This window comes from Salvelinus sp. IW2-2015, linkage group LG4p (genome assembly GCF_002910315.2).
Source record: "Salvelinus sp. IW2-2015 linkage group LG4p, ASM291031v2, whole genome shotgun sequence".
NCBI lineage: Eukaryota > Metazoa > Chordata > Actinopteri > Salmoniformes > Salmonidae > Salvelinus > Salvelinus sp. IW2-2015.
The window spans coordinates 9,691,402-9,709,400 of NC_036841.1; the positions used below are offsets into that span (position 1 = coordinate 9,691,402).

Below are 17,999 nucleotides of genomic sequence, written 5' to 3' on the forward strand. Positions count from 1 at the left end.
CTTGAGCCATTTTGCCACAACTTTGTAAGTATGCTTGGGGTCATTGTCCAATTGGAAGACCCATTTGCGACCAAGCTTTAACMTCCTGACTGATGTCTTGAGATGTTGCTTCAATATATCRACATAATTTTCCTGCCTCATGATGCCATCTATTTTGTGAAGTGCACCAGTCCCTCCTGCAGCAAAGCACCCCCACAACATGATGCTGCCACCCCCGTGCTTCACGGTTGGGATTGTGTTCTTCGGCTTGCAGGCCTTCCCCTTTTTCCTCTAAACATATAATCCTAACCAACCTGCCCTCCAAATACACCTCTGCTGTCTTCAACCAGGATCTCAACGATCACTGCRTCATTGCCTGCGTCCGTAATGGGTKTGCGGTCAAATGACCACCCCTCATRATTTAAACTCTCCCTAAAACACTTCAGCGAGCAGGTCTTTCTAATCGACCTGGCCCGTGTATCCTGGAAGGAGTAGAGGATGCCTGGTTATTCTTTAAAAGTGCTTCCCTCATCATCTTAAATAAGCATGCCCCATTCAAAAAATGTATAACCAGGATCAGATATAGCCCTTGGTTCACTCCAGACCTGACTGCACTTGACCAGCACAAAAACATCCTGTGGCGTTCTCCATTAGCATCGAACAGCCCCCGCGATATGCAACTTTTCAGGGAAGTTAGGAACCATTATACACAGGCAGTTAGGAAAGTAAAGGCTAGCTTTTTCAAACAGAAACTTGCATRGTTTAAAGGCACAGTCAACTTAGTGTATGTAAACTTCTGACCCAGTGGAATTGTGATACAGTGAATAATAAATGAAATAATCTGTCTGTAAACAATTGTTGGAAAAATGACTTGTGTCATGCACAAAGTAGATGTCCTAACCGACTTYCCAAAACTATAGTTTGTTAACAAGAAATTTGTGGAATGGTTGAAAAAATTGTTTTTATGACTCCAACCTAATTGTATGTAAACTTCCGACTTCTACTGTATGTAAATCTGATATTTCAGTTTGGGATTTTTAATACATATGCAAAAAATTATAAAAACCTGTTTTTGCTTTGTCATTATGGGGTATTGTGTTTAGATTGATGAGGGGGGAAAACTATTCAATACATTTTAGAATTAGGCTGTAATGTAACAAAATGTGTAAATGGTCAAGAGATCTGACTACTTTCCAAATGCACTGTATGGGGAACAAAAACCTTATTTTTTTTTACTATGGTCTGGTCTCAATGCATTTACAAGTAACCTATCATTGATGAGAGGAGAWATGAGGAGAAGTGCTATAGGATTAACTCAACAGTGAACAAAATCCATGAATAGCACCAGAAATGCAGTCTTGGAATGGAATGACAGTAAAAATGCCCACTGGACAGAGATGTTAATTCCACTTTGGTTCAAACAACGTTACAGTTGATTCAACTAGTGTGTGCCTAGTGGGTGGAATCCGAATAATGTAGTGTCTTAACAGGATGGACAAGAAGATTTGTCAACCTCAACTTCATAAGAATGGAGTAAATGTTATGACTCTGCCTGGAAAAGGTCCCCGGTGGGAGGGCTTCGAAACGATGAAGGCAGTGGCGAGTTGAGACTTGTCCCATATCGGTTGAGACTGCTAGTCAGTGCGTGTTGGATTGGAGTTTACAGACAGTCTAAACTACAGGTCCAGAATAATTCAAAGTGTAATTCAAAGTAATTCGAAGTGTCCAGTCCCTTCAGATGTTATTCGGGGGGTTGGTGGGGACTCCACAAGGGTCTGGTCAATTGGGTCGACTCCGGACACCTTTTCCAATGTGCGTAAAACGGTTTTATCTACTCGTCCTCTTTTCCGGACTAGCAACTTCAGGTGAGTGTGCTGAAGTTATTTCGATTTATAGGCCTACTCTACTAACTTTGAATGAATCCAAACAATGGAAACTAGTCCAACAGAACAGTAATTGTGGTTATTAGTAATATCTGGTTATAGCAGTTCAGATCACATGGTTAGATTATGTTTGATCAGTAATTATTCTCCTCCATCCCTCACTCGACACATCATTACGAAGGTATGGTGATATTTGGGAGTAGCTGTTCTATGCATTAGACCAGTAAAGTGGTGAAAACATTTACTCATACTGGTGCGTTAAGTGAAGTGGGAACTTGGGTCCACGCGCTGGCATAGGGTTGGTCGTCTGAGCATTCCGACGTGATTATACAATGCAACTTGCCTATCCCCTTAATGACTTTACCGTATTTGTCGGTATTGAGGCAAAGACACATTGTCTTGAGGCTTCATGCAACATAATTCGTTTCCTGCTTTTGATAATGTGTATCCGTGCTTGCGTGCCAGCAAATGGATCCGAGATTTTGACTGCCCTGTAGGAAGGTCCACCTGTTTCCCGTGAACAAGTCAAAGGATGTCACTAGTGGCTCATATGAGCTACTATCTTGGCAGATGCACAAAGAACCTCAGTGGATATGTAATAAACAGATTACAATGAAAATAGGTCAAACTGTAGGCTATTTAGTTATCATGTATACAACTAAGCAAGCTAGACTAATTGCAGTTAGCGTCACTGATATTCCTCTGGAGAACAGTAGAGAACATTAGGCGTATTGAGAAAAGTAGGCCTATTTAACCTTGACATAATCTCTGGAAGTGTCCAACTGTGTGCTATAAGGGGATTATATGCATAGGTGCAAGCTGCTTAGGTTTACATTGACATCATGTGCCAAGCAATAATTCATTCATATTAACAGAGTGCCTGACTAATTGTGCAAATAAAGATAGACAATCTTGAGCAATTTACTGGCAATATTGAGCAACAAACTGTTGACACTTTTGACCATAGCAGACATGATACCCCTCCCCCCATGGGAATCATTTGGAATTTTTCAAATATCTTGCATTTAGGTTAAGAATCAGTCTCATGCCTGCCCTCGGCACTACAGAAGACTACGCTGGTGTCAGCACTATGCACAACTGTTGAGGAACAATCTTGTTAAAGAGGAGTTCATTAATTCACTCTAGGTTGTTTAGGACAACTCTAGGCCAAAGAGAGAAGTTGTTTAGATATTGTAAATATCCCTGTTTCCCCTGTTTAGCTAAAATATCAACAGGAAGCTATCACAATACTCTCTTAACCATTACGTGATATTCTGCCATTGGTGATAAATGTTAATTCTTGCCATGACTGGGTTTCCTTTCATAATGTATACCTACGTTTCCTTTCTTTGCTTTCCTACATCTCAACCAGCCTATTCCATGAGCTTGAGAGCTCATGGACACACAATCATGCATGTGTCAGCTTGTCCTGACAATCCTTGTTTACCATCTTGACACACACACACACGCACACACGCACACACACACACGCACGTGTTCAGAGCAATAATGAATTGCCTGCCTGTGCTGGTTACATAACCTCCAGATATTTGGTTGGCCATTTTAGCATAGTTGATCACATGTAATTTGCCATAATAGAGAAGGGCCACTTCTTTTGCACCACTGTTATTAGTTCAGGGTCAATATCACCAAGGAAAGTGTTTTGACATGCTAAACAGTCAACACACTTTTTATGCATAAAGTGAATGGGCAGCCCAGGGGCACAGTTGATAGCCACTTGGTCTATCTCAAGTTCCACCCTATAAGCTAACCTCATAAAGTCAAAGGGTGAAACTGCTTTCTGGGCCTTGCAAAGCCACTCTTAAAACTCCTGATTATTTCTTTCATGAGAATGGGTTTGGCCCTAAGCTGAAACAATGATTTGATGGCATATCTACTTCCCTGTGCATGACAAAGTTGTTGTGGGGGACAGTTCTGTTTTTCTCCAAACTATTTGTCAATAATGTAAACGAAAGGAYTTACAGTTAACTAGTGGTTTTCCTCAGGAAAAACAAACCAGTTGCAGCCATTTCAGATAGCTCATCTGACTCAACTGATGTTGTTAATTCATTCATCTGGAAACAGCTAAGTAATGTACCATGTTGGTAACACTGTACTTGACAGCTTACACAACTTGTCATAACCTGTTATAATACGGTCATAACACTGTCACGCCACATATTTAGACCTGCTGTGACATATATTGTGTTATTTTATGGCTGGCTATGACACCTACATAAGCGACACCTACAAACCTACCACACAAGGCAAAACATTCCGTTACACCATAGTCTACATGTCAACAGTATGTTTATGTTATATAACATTTTTAAACTGACCATATTAAATTATCATTGTAATTGCGCACACATTGATGTAAGACATGCACCTACCCCAATGCTCCGTTGCTGATGACTGGGATGAATGCAGGAGCAMATTTCAGGAGCAGGACAAGACACCCTCTTTTTGATTGATGACTGACATAAGGGCATGTACGTGATAGGCCTATCTGGCTTATATGATGATTATGATGATCAGGATGCTTCTTGACAGTGTCATAAAGTGTATATTCTACAAGTTGTTTAAAATATGATCTAAAAAAACAGGACTGTAAAGAATTCATTACAACAACAACAAAGGATTTAAGAAACAAACTTTTAAACGAAAGGAGACTTCTTGGCAGGGCGAAAACCTAAATTGAATAAATGTGGAGTTTGACACTCTTATGTAGGTGTCATAACCAGCCATAAAATAACGCAATATATGTCACAACAGGTGTAAATATATGGGTCATGACAGTGTTATGGCCATATTATGACAAGTTATGACAAGTTATGTCAGCTGTTAGGACATCTTATGACATGTTATGACCATGTCACTGGGTGTCAAGTAAAGTGTTACCAATATGTTTTATGGAGTCCCTGAGGCAAAATTACATTTTAAAATTCATTGATCCACTCAAATATATGCTCCAGAGTTATCCCCACCCCGAAGGCTCTATGGCTACCTGTAAATATGGTGTGTGGAAAAGTTTTCTCCAAAGCATTAGATTGTTATTGGTGTGGGTGGTAGTACATTTGTTGCGTTGGACCTAGGCCCACTTAAAAGACTTTAAAAAATGCACTTTACTCCAAAACAACAATCTGTGGAGAACTACTTGAGTCAGTGTTGAGGCCGAGGTGGGAGAGGAGGTTTGATGGATTCAACTTTTATCCTTTCTTATCGTAAAAACACTTTTCCTGGCCAATACTACAAGATYAATTGTAGTCTGTCAGTTCACKCCTGAATTCGGAAAAAAGGGGGAGAGAGGGCAGGAGGTAGAGAGAGAGAGAAGGGGGTGGAGAAAGAGCGAGAGGGAGAGAGGGAGAGAGGGAGAGAGCAAGAGTTTGTGTGTGGTGTGTGTGCAGTGGCATGTATTCATGGATGCCAATGGAAGCCATTCTTCCCCCCCKAAAAAATMTACRAAMATTTTTTTTTACTAAATCATGTATCTTTCGRCTTTCTGTGTTTCATACATTTCCTTCAATTCGCAAGAGGCTGAATGTATCTCACCGGAGAAAGCATCCGAGCGGGTGAAACAGTGCCCCTCTGTCTCTGACAGTATGTGTAGCGTATCTTACATTTACATTTAAGTCATTTAGCAGACGCTCTTATCCAGAGCGACTTACAAATTGGTGCATTCACCTTATGATATCTGATGTATCTGATGCTGTCTGGTCATAAAGAGCATGGCATTGTTGCCGCCTGTAGCATTGAATGCAAGGGAAGCCAGCAAGCATTTGGCCTCCCTTGATAATAAAAAAAAAAAATAGCCAATCAGCGTTGACCTAAACTGAGTGAGCTCAGATGTAAATGGTCCGGGCCACCAAAAGAAAAGTGTCTAGGGAAGCCAGTTTGGATTTGGCTTCAGACCAATCACATCACAAGCTAAACGTCATTATTGACAGATTTTTTGTTGTTGTTGTTGCATTTCATTGTGTTGTTGTCCTCCGGTGGCTAGATAGCTAGCTACAATCGTCCCTTTCCTAAATAAGCCATGGATAYAGATAGGGATTTGGACTTATGGTTTTACTTGATTCTCCACACTGGAGAATTTAGTAAATTTATTATAACGGTGATTCTGCTCCAACCTTAAATTCATACATTGTGCCCCTGGCCTGAGAGGATGGAAGTTCAACATGTAGCTAGATGTAGTAGGCTAATGTTAACTAGCTGGCCTGGCGTATGAAAGGAAGYAAGTTAGGCTAGCAAGCAACTATTTTAGCCAGGTAGCCTAGGATAACACAAACTAAAAGTGTGTACTGTGTGACAGAGAAGTTGAAATGGTGCWGGAATAGTGGAGGCTGCTCCTGTTTTCTTTGCAACTTGCGCTAACTCTCCTTGGTTTTAAATCAATAGTTGTTTAGTAGTCCAAAAATCTCTGAAAAATTAACTTGATTGACCATGCTGTAGGTCATGTAACTGTTTGTTACTTGCAATATGTTTTGTGGAATTCAATGAACAGATGTTGCTTCTCCGGTTTTGTAATCAAACAAATGTGTGGTTGAATTTATTCTGCCACTGTGTCTTCTTATTGTCTCGGCCTTAGGCCTATATATCACTGTGTCAAGGCATATGAACTAACAGGTTATAGAGTAAACAACTCAATTATGACAACACATAGGTTGTAATATGGCTTCTTTTTCTGGATTGGCTTCCCCGGTGATTTTACCCATGCACCGTGTGTGTGTGTGAGAGACAGCGAGTGATAGTGAGAGTATGTAGCTTGGCCTGTGAACGCAGGTTGTTACCTGAACTCAGCTRCTCCCTCCCACTATGAAAGAGCTCTTGTAAACGTAACCTGTGCTTGTGAAATCTCTGCCCACAAAGGAGCGAGGAGAGTCTTTGTAGTCTTCTTAGGCTTTGTGTTGTTGTGTGTAGGAGACCCGGCCCAAGTGTTTCTTTRTCCACCCCTGTAAGAGAGTCAGGTTTCGTCCGGCGAACTAGGAGTCTGGTCCTAAAAGGGGAAGAAAAACCAACATAGACACGATCTAGGAAATATTGTAATGAACACAATTTCCCAAGTCCGAGAGGAGAGCCGTGCCGATTGGTTGAGTTGCCTTACATTGTTCTTCCAGATCCAATGTAAACCCACCTTCTATTCACATTAAGTAACAACAACTCGTTAGATTTGCACCTACGGTACATTTCAACAGTCTTTTTGGTAAGGAAGGTACTCTGTACTGTGTTGATAACATCCACATGCACTCTCTACTGGAGACTGACACATTAATCAATCAATGACTATAATGCAGCAGATTGATTGATTGATGTTATTTGATGATTAAAAACACATATAGAGCCATAACACCGATTTAATAGCTACTGTATGCAGTTATTCACGGAGACCTTATAGACTAGAGAGAGAGAGAGAGAGCGAGAGAACGAGAGAGAGAGAGAGAGAGAGAGAGAGAGATAAGATAAACTGATCTCAGGCTAAAAGATATGCAGGGAGAAGATAATACTGACAGGTTCAAGCAACAGATTTAGAGCAATTGAAGGAACATGTTCATCCCAAAGTATGTCACTGCTATAATAAATTATATCTACAAAAGTATGAAAATGACTCACAGAATGTGGAATATTCATACTTTCTTGACATGGGTATTCCTACTTTTTCTGTCTATCTTGTCTGCGACATACTGCAAGCCCATACTGCAAGTCTACTGCACTGGCATCCTCACGATATGTCCCTTTCCCTACATAGCTAGCTATTAATAAGCCATGAAAAAAATCACTGGACAATGGGTGTGGTCAGTAGACGCTAGAAGTCAAAGTCCCAATTCGAAACGTAAACAAGCAAACGAGCCCAACGGACAGAAAGACGGACAAACAAATAAACATCCCCTTAATATCATCATCTCCAATCTCTCTGGCTGTTCCCACTGAATTCCCCTACAGTGTCCCAGCTAGCACCTTTGGTTCCTTGGAAGTTGTGGGAACGTACGTTTTTGGTGTCCCATTGGTTCRMGGAACGAAGCCATACGTTTCCTGACCAGTAAAAACGAGGAGGGTTTAATTACAGACCGCTCCTTGATATCAAGTTACATCCAGTGATGCTCACCATTGTTACATAGCCATTTTTCTCACGTCGGGACAAAAGTTGTTGACAACTGTAGCATTGTAGCTAAGCCTAACCCTAACTATTTTRCTAACTTTAACCTCATTCTCTTAACCTGCCACACTAACTCACCTAACTTGCCACGTTAATTATCCTAACCTGCTATGTAAACAAATCATCTGTGTCGAGAATAGGAATGACCACATCAAGAAATACTCCGAATTGTGGTCTGACAAAGTTTTACTATGGTTTCCTAAAAGTTTTCCTGGGTGGTTTTATTAACGTTCTGTGAACACCAATTATATATATATTTTTTTAATGGAAWGTTTTCTTCACGTCTCGGAACAATTTGAGAACATTACTTTAAATAGAACCATGAGGAAACCTGTAGGAAACATTTGGCTGAAGTACTGAAAATCCCACAGAATAACGTTGTTTTTTAATGTTCTCGGAACAAGGTGTGAACATTATTTTAAATATAACCATCTGYAAACCTGTAYGAAACATTATGCTGAAGTACTGAAATTCCAACAGAAGAACATTYTTTCTTAATGTCCTCTGAACTATTTGAGAACATTCCCAATGTCAAACCAGTTGGAGAACATTCGTAGAACGTTACTAAAATTGAAATTAAATGTAATAATGTTTGAACTTTTAAGAAACGTTCTGATAAAGTAATGAAATACCATTACATTTTTTTGGTGAAGTTCCTTAAATGTGCTGAGAATGTTCCAAAGCCAAGCAACTATCCTGCACCATTCCCATAAAGAAAGGTTATGCAGAAGTATTGAATTTCCCACCTAAGAAATATGGTTCTCAGAACATTATTCACTAGCTGGGTATCCTGCACATTTCCCAGAATCTTTTGGGAAGGTTGTATAAAAAAATTATTATAGGACAAATAATTAGAGGACAACCATGCTCTCACCAGGGTCTAAGAAACATATGGTTCTCAGGACATCCCACAAGGTTCTGGGAATGGTGCYGGATACCCAGCTAGGGCATAATGTTCTGAGAACCATATGTTTCTTAGGTGGGAATTTCACTACTTCAGCATCGCGTTTCTTACATGTTTCCTCATGGTTCTATTTAAAGTAATGTTCTCAAATTATTCCGAGAACGTTAAGAAACAACGTTCTTCTGTGAGAATTTCAGTACTTCAGCATGTTTTCTGCAGGTTTTCTCATGATTCTATTTAAAGTCATGTTTTCAGAACATTAAGAAAACTTTTTAAAAAACAAGAAAACATTAGTAATGTTCAAAGAACGTTATAAGAATGTTATTTAAAAACATATACATTCTGTTCTCAGCGTCAATAAAACTCTATCCTCTATCTTGTTAAGTATGTTCAGGTGTGTTGGCCCCTCCCACTCATTGGCCACACCTGATCTTAACCTTTTCACACACGAGTTCCAAATATCTCTAACGGTTGCCCCAGCGTGAGTTGTTTTATGCACGTGATGTCAGAATGCACTCACTGTTCCGAAATGTGATTGTTACGCAACAGGACAGTTAACCTGGGCTGAATGCAAATGATCTATAGGCTATGTTTCAACTTGTCAATTTCAAGTTTTATTTTCTAACAACAGTTGGAATTGAGGTGTGTTCCGCCTCTTCATTAACTCCATTTCACTGTTGCAGACKATTTATGTTTGAGGCTTTACTGAACCGGACAAACTTCTCTCTTCGAAATGATCAATGGTGAACTCACCCGTGATGTGATGAATTGTAAATAGGAATTTCTATTAGCTAATTCATATTGTAGTTTCTGACCGCTTGTGTTATGTCAATCTTTCCTCAGTTAGCGCTAGGACTAATGTATCCTACATTTTCTGGTTTGGATGATTGTGTTATGCTGTCACGACTTCTGTGAATGTCCAAAAATAAACTGGTCACATTCAGGACATAACTTTGTAAGGACTGTGTTTGTGCAAAATGTTTCTGTGAAAAAAACAGTGTGGCCAGCTGAAACACTGACTGTTGCGTCAGTCAAAACTGGACGTTCTAAATAAGTGTTCTAATCYCACCGGTTTGAGGTTAAGCTGCAGGGACCACTGTAGTAGGATCACACTCGTTTGTTGGTACATGGTGAGTGCTTGTTTCCTTTGAAATGGGGTCTGTTTGAATAGACTAAAATGAAATACATGGCATGCGAGCTCCATCCTGGTGGCGTAGTGGACTGTTTTCATGGCGACAGAACAGAAGATCATAGGTTTGAATCCCATTGATGTCGTGACACCATAAAAAGAAACATGTTTGCATGATTAATGCTTAATCAAATACATTTTCTTGTGACCTATCTGTGCTTGGAGTTAAAAACATTTAACACAAACAAAGCAAGCGGTGTGTTCTCAGAGCGGTATTTAATTACCTTCAACTAACCTATAAATTATTAAAACCTCAAAAGTAAAATGTTCAGGGAACCATAATAAAACGCTGTCAGAACCTCGCTTCAACCTAAAAATGTAAGTTCCCAGAACAGGTGAAATTTTCACTTCTGTTCTCAGAACGTGTAAAAAACATTCCGTTTTACCAAACGTACTGTATGGCTTCATTCCCAGATCCAATGGCAAACCAAAAACATACATTCCCACAACTTCCAAGGAACCAAATATGCTAGCTAGGCAGCTTATAATGTCAACAATTGCTTTCACTTGAGTAATGTGCCATTTTGCAATTGTAACTGTCACTAATTCCTCATTAAATAGCATTTATGCTCTAAATGTGAAAGGCATAACGTATAGGACATGCTATTAAAGTAATTGGTACACACTTTACAAGCTTTTTTTTATCTCTCTTAAAACCCACATTAGATTCAGAAACCCTTATGAGAAGTCATTGTTAATCAGTTAATCAGTAACACTGGCATCAGAAAGAAAGCTGCTGCATCTCCGAATGAAATCAGGGCCAATTATTTAGTGCCACAGAAATAAGTGCTATTTATGCTCCTAATAAATTAAAGGAAATATGATTAAAAAAATGTAACACACATTCAAATGGTCTGCATCTCATAGTGTGATCTTTAAGATGATTACCTAACATACTTGAGTTTGGATGAACCTACTGTAAATAGGTACTGTGTGAGAACCAATTTAGTCTACCTTCCCTTCCCTTTCCGCTCTCCAACTCCCCCTCCATCCTCCGTGCTCCAGTTTCCTGGTGGAAGATAAATGTGTTGGGGAAGGAGGGTGATGCTGGCCTATGTGCGGTAGCCCCATTCCCCTCACAACAAAAGCCAGTGTGGAGTCTGCTGTGGACAGACAGGTCTGAGCCTCCTCCTCCTCGTCCTCTTTCTGCCAGCAACGGTCATTAACTGGGACTGATATAGGCCAAGCTAGCTAGGTCGGAGCACGTAAATAGAGGCCTTTTTCTCGTCCCTGAGAATTTTGCCATTTCCTGAGGCAGGCCCAATCAGTCTGCCGCCACCCAAAAGATCCCCTCAATGATTTTGGGCAATTTAAAACACATTAAGGCCAGGGGGAACTGGGTGCGCTCCTCTGGTGTTGGTGATGAAGGAGGGCCCTCTCTGTCTAATGTACAGTGGGGCTGGTTACTGGTAATGTGGCCTACAGGAAGCCCTCTGCACTGCTGATAAGGACAATACAGGTTCCTGGGGAGCCGAGCCCAGCAGCTGTTTTCCCAGCTACATGCGTGAACTCATTAGATGAACAAGCATCCAGTCTTTATGGACCCATAGGCTTATAGCCATATCAAAAACCCTCTCAGCACGGGAGGGATGCATGCATTGTCTAATCAATACAACAGGTACCTTACCGTGAATTGCTTACTTACAAGCCCTTAACCAACAATGCAGTTCAATAAATAGAGTTAAGAATATATTTACTAAATAAACTAAAGTAAAAAAAATTATAAAATAAAAAAGTAACACAAGAAAATAACATAACAATAACGAGGCTATATACAGGGGGCACCGGTACCGAGTCAATGTTAGTTGAGGACATTTGTAAAGTGACTATGTATAGATAATAAACAGGGAGTAGCAGCAGTGTAAAAAGAAAGGGGGGGGGTTGTCAATGTAAACAGTCCGGGTGGACATTTGATTAATTGTTCAGCAGTCTTATGGCTTGGGGGTAGAAGCTGTTAAGGAGCCTTTTGGTCCTAGACTTGGCGCTCCAGTACCGCTTGCCGTGCAGTAGCAGAGAGAACAGTCTATGACTTGGGTGACTGGAGTCTTTGACAATTTTGTGGGCCTTCCTCTTGCACCACCTAGTATATACAGTGGTTTGCGAAAGTATTCACCTCCTTGGCCATTTTGTTGCCTTACAACCTGGAATTAAAATAGATTTTTGGGGGGTTTGTATCATTTGATTTACACAACATGCATACCACTTTGAAGATACTAAATATTTTTTATTGTGAAACAAACAAGAAATAAGATTTTAAAAAAGAAAACTTGAGCGTGCATAACTATTCACCCCTCCAAAGTCAATACTTTGTAGAGCCACCTTTTGCAGCAATTACAATCTCTTGGGGAATGTCTCTATAAGCAATTACCATCTCTTGGGGAATGTCTCTATAAGCTTGGTACATCTAGCTACTGGGATTTTTGTCCGTTCTTTAAGGCAAAACTGCTCCAGCTCCTTCATGTTGGATGGGTTCCGCTGGTGTACAGCAATCTTTAAATCATACCACAGATTCTCAATTGGATTGAGGTCTGGGGTTTGACTAGGCCATTGCAAGACATTTAAATGTTTCCCCTTAAACCAGTTGAGTGTTGCTTTCGCAGTATGCTTAGGGTCATTGTCCTGCTGGAAGGTGAACCTCCTTCCCAGTCTCAAATCTATTGAAGACTGAAACAGGTTTCCCTCAAGAATTTCCCTGTATTTAGCGCCGTCCATCATTCCTTCAATTCTGACCAGTTTCCCACCACCATGCTTCACTGTGGGGATGGTGTTCTCAGGGTGATGAGAGGTGTTGGGTTTGCGCCAGYCATAGCTTTTTCCTTGATGGCCAAAAAGCTAAATATTAGTCTCATCTGACCAGAGTACCTTCTTCCATATGTTTGGGGAGTCTCCCACATGCCTTTTGGCGAACACCAAACATGTTTGCTTATTTTTTTATTTAAGCAATGGCTTTTTTCTGTCCCCTCTACCGTAAAGCCCAGCTCTGTGGAGTGTAAAGTGGTCCTATGGACGGATACTCCAATCTCCGCTGTGAAGCTACACAAAGCTCCTTCAGGGTTATCTTTGGTCTCTTTGTTGCGTCTCTGATTAATGCCCTCCTTGCCAGGTCCGTGAGTTTTGGTGGACGGCCCTCTCTTGGCAGGTTTGTTGTGATGCCATATTCTTTCAATTTTTTAATAATGGATTTAATGGTGCTCTGTGGGATGTTCAAAGTTTCAAATATTTTTTATAACTCAACCCTGATCTGTGCTTCGCCACAACTTTGACCTGTTTGGAGAGCTCCTTGGTCTTCATGGTGCCGCTTGCTTGGTGGTGCCACTTGCTTAGTGGTGTTGCAGACTCTGGGGCCTTTCAGAACAGGTGTATATATACTGAGATCATGTGACACATAGATTGCACACAGGTGAACTTTATTTAACTAATTATGTGACTTCTGAAGGTAATTGGTTGCACCAGCTCTTATTTAGGGGCTTCATAGCAAACGGGGTGAATCCTTTAAGGGGTGGCAGGTAGCCTAGTTGTTAGAGCGTTGGGCCAGTAACCGAAAAGTTGTTAGATCGAATCCTCGAGCTGACAAGGTAAAAATCTGTCGTTCTGCCCCCAAACAAGGCAGTTAACCCACTGTTCCTACATCGTCATTGTAAATAAGAATGTATTTTTAACTGACTTGCCTGGTTAAAAACATATGCGCACACCCCTTTTCCATTTTTATTTGTTAGAATTTTTTTCAACAAGTWATTTTTTTCATTTCACTTCACCAATTTGGAACTATTTTGTGTATATCCAATACATGAAATCCAAATAAAAATCTATTTAAATTACAGGTTGTAATGCAACAAAATAGGAAAAATGGTGATGCATTCTTTTGCAAGGAACTATAGGTCCTGGATGTCAGGAAGCTTGGCCCCAGTGATGTACTGGGCAATAACCCTCTGTAACGCCTTACGGTCAGATGCCGAGCAGTTGCCATACCAGGCGGTTATGCAAATGGTCTGGATGCTCTCGATGGTGCAGCTGTAGAACTTTTTAAGGATCTGGGGACCCATGCCAAAATCTTTTCAGTCTCCTGAGGGGGAAAAGGTGTTGTCGTGACCTCTTTCACAACTGTTTTGGTGTGTTTGTACCATGATAGTTTGTTGGTGATGTGGACACCAAGGAACTTGAAACTCATGACCCGCTCCACTTCAGCCCCGTCGATGATAATGGGGGCCTGTTCGGCCCTCCTTTTCCTATAGTCCACGATCAACTCCTTTGTCTTGCTCACATTGAGGGAGGCTTATAGCCATATCAAAAACTCTCTCAGCACAGGAGGGAGGAGAGATCGGAGCGATTAATATTATGACTGTATTTGGTTGCGTGCCATATACGGTAGTTATCCAGTATAAGTGAAGATCACATGTAGCTAGTTCAAGTGTTTGCCCCTAAAGGACCTTATAGACCCTGGGTCATATTCATTAGGCACCAAACAGAAGAAAACTAACTGAAAAAAGAAGGGATTACCCGTAAGCCTGGCGGGTAGGAGCGTTGGGCCAGTAACCGAAAGGTTGCTGGATCAAATCCCAGAGCTGACAAGGTAAAAAGCTGCCATTCTGCTCCTGAGCAAGGCAGTTAACCCACTGTTCCCTGGGTGCCGAAGATGTGGATATCAATTAAGGCAGCCCTATGCACCTCTCTGTTTAAGAGGGGTTGGGTTAAATGCGGAAGACACATTTCAGTTGAATGCATTCAGTTGTACCTTGTGGAGTCCTTGTGGACTTCCGGCGCCCCTTGTGGACTTCCGGCGCCGACCGAGATGGCCGCCTCGCTTCGCGTTCCTAGGAAAATATGCAGTATTTTGTTTTTTTATGTGTTATTCCTTACATTGGTACCCCAGGTAATCTTAGGTTTCATTACATACAGTCGGGAGGAACTACTGAATATAAGAGCAACGTCAACTCACCATCGTTACAACCAGGAATATGACTTTCCCGAAGCGGATCCAGTGTTTTGCCTTCTACCCAATACAATGGATCTGATCCCAGCCGGCGACCCTAAGCGACGCCGTAAAAGGGGCAAACGAAGCGGTCTCCTGGTCAGGCTTCGGAGATGGGCACATCGCGCCACACTCCTAGCATACTACTCGCCAATGTCCAGTCTCTTGACAATAAGGTTGATGAAATCCGAGCAAGGGTAACATTCAAGAGAGACATCAGAGATTGTAACGTTCTTTGCTTCACGGAAACATGGCTCACTCGAGAGACGCTAACGGATCGGTGCAGCCAGCTGGTTTCTTCACGCATCGGCCGACAGAAACAAACATCTTTCTGGTAAGAAGAGGGGCGGGGGTGTATGCTTATGATTAACGAGACCGTGGTGTGATCATAAAACATACAGGAATCCAAGTCATCTGTTCACCTGATCTAGAATCCTCACAATCAATGTCGACCCAATTTCTACCAAGGGAATTCTCTTCGATTATAATCACAGCCGTATATTTCCCCCCCAAGCAGACACATCGATGGCCCTGAACGACTTTATCTGACTCTTTGTAAACTGGAACCACACACCCTGAGGCTGCATTCATCGTAGCTGGGGACTTTAACAAGGCTAATCTGAAAACAAAACTCCCTAAATTCTATCAGCATATCGATTGTGCTACCAGGGGCTGGTAAAACCTTGGATCATTGTTATACTAATTTCCGCGACGCATATAAGGCCCCTCCCCGCTCTCTTTCGGAAAGCTGACCACGACTCCATTTTGTTGCTTCCAGCCACAAACAGAAACTAAAACAGCAAGCTCCCTCGCTCAGGTTGTTCAACGCTGGTCGCCATTCTGATTCCACGCTTCAAGACTGCTTCGATCACGTGGATTGGGATATGTTCCGCATTGCGTCAACAACAACATTAGGAAAGTGCATTGACGATGGTGTACCCACAGCAACGATTAAAACATTCCCAAACCAGAAACCGTGGATTGATGGCAGCATCGCATGAAACTGAAAGCGCGAACCACTGCTTTAACCAGGGCAAGGTAACCGGAAACATGACCGAATCCAACAGTGTAGCTATTCACTCGCAAGGCAATCAAAAACGCTAAGTCCCAGTATGAGACACAAGTAGAGTCGCAATTCAACAGCTCAGACAACAGAGGTATGTGGCAGGGTCTACAGTCAATCACGGATTACAAAAAGAAAACCAGCCCCGTCGCGGACCAGGATGTCTTGTCTCCAGGACTAAATACTTTTTTTGCTCGCTTTGAGGACAATGAGGACAATACAGTGCCACTGACACGGCCCGCTACCAAAACCTCCTTCACTGCAGCCGAGGTGAGTAAACATTTAAACGTGTTAACCCTCGCAAGGCTGCAGGCCCGACGGCATTCCCAGCGCGTCCTCAGAGCATGCGCAGACCAGCTGGCTGGTGTGTTTAAGGACAATTTAATCAATCCTTATCCCAGTCTGCTGTTCCACATGCTTCAAGAGGCCACATTGTTCCTGTTCCAAGAAAGCTAAGGTAACTGAGCTAAACGACTACCGCCCGTAGCACTCACTTCCGTCATCATGAAGTGCTTTGAGAAGTAGTCAAGGACCATATCACCTCCACCTACCTGACACCCTAGACCCACTCCAATTTGCTTACCGACCCAATAGGTCCACAGACGACGCAATCGCAACCACACTGCACACTGCCTAACCCATCTGGACAAGAGGAATACTACTGTGAGAATGCTGTTCATCGACTACAGCTCAGCATTTAACACCATAGTTTCCTCCAAACTCGTCATCAAGCTCGAGACCCTGGGTCTCGACTCCGCCCTGTGCAATGGGTCCTGGACTTCCTGACGGGCCGCCCCCAGGTGGTGAGGGTAGGTAACAACATCTCACCCGCTGATCCTCAAACTGGGCCCACAAGGGTGCGTTCTGAGCCTCTCTCTGTACTCCCTGTTCACCCACGACTGCATGGCCATGCACGCCTCCAACTCAATCATCAAGTTTGCGGACGACACTACAGTGGTAGGCTTGATTACCACAACGACGAGACGGTACAGGGAGGAGGTGAGGGCCCTCGGAGTTGGTGGTCAGGAAATAACACTCACACTCAACGTCAACAAAACAAAGGAGATGATTGTGGACTTCAGGAACAGCAGAGGGAGCACCCCAATCCACTCGACGGGACGTAGTGGAGAGTTGGAAAGTTTTAAGTTCCTTGGTGTACATCACGGACAAACTGAATTGTCCACCCACACAGACAGCGTTGTGAAGAAGGCGCAGCAGCACTCTTCAACCTCAGGAGGCTGAAGAAATTCGGCTTGTCACCAAAAGCATACAAACTTCTACGATGCACAATCGAGAGATCTGTCGTGCTGTATACGCCTGGTACGGCAAATGTCCGCCACAACCGTAAGGCTCCAGAGGAGTGAGGTTGCTACAACGCATCACGGGGGCAAACTACCTGCTCCAGGACACTACACCACCGATGTCACAGGAAGGCCATAAAGATCATCAAGGAAACAACACCAAGCCTGCCAGTTCACCCTATCATCCAGAAGGGAGGTCAGTACGTGCATCAAAGCAGGGCGAGAGACTGAAAAACAGCTTCTATCACAAGGCCATCGACTGTTAAACAGCCACCACTAAATTTAGTGGCGCTGCAACATACTGACTCACTCCAGCATTTAATAATGGAATATGGATGGAAATATAGTAAAAAGTTTACCACTAGCCACTTTAAACATGCCACTTAATATACTGTTTACATACCTACATTACTCATCTCATATGTATATGTATATAATGTATCTATATCATCTACTGCATCTTGCCCATTTTAATGTAAATACATGTATCACTAGTCACTTAACTATGCCACTTTATGTTTACATACCCTACATTACTCATCTCATATGTATATACT

The 17,999-nt window shown here is 42.1% G+C and overlaps 1 protein-coding gene across 1 annotated transcript in view; it reads left to right on the forward strand.

Annotated features, from left to right (window-relative positions):
- The first annotated feature begins 1,571 nt into the window (after positions 1-1,571).
- Positions 1,572-17,999, forward strand: part of LOC111960431 (uncharacterized) — a 46,912-nt gene continuing 30,484 nt past the window's right edge. The window contains exon 1 of the mRNA XM_070437915.1: positions 1,572-1,844. Coding sequence (XP_070294016.1) covers positions 1,718-1,844 — 127 coding nt within the window. The 5' untranslated portion in view covers positions 1,572-1,717. The remainder of the gene's footprint in view (positions 1,845-17,999) is intronic.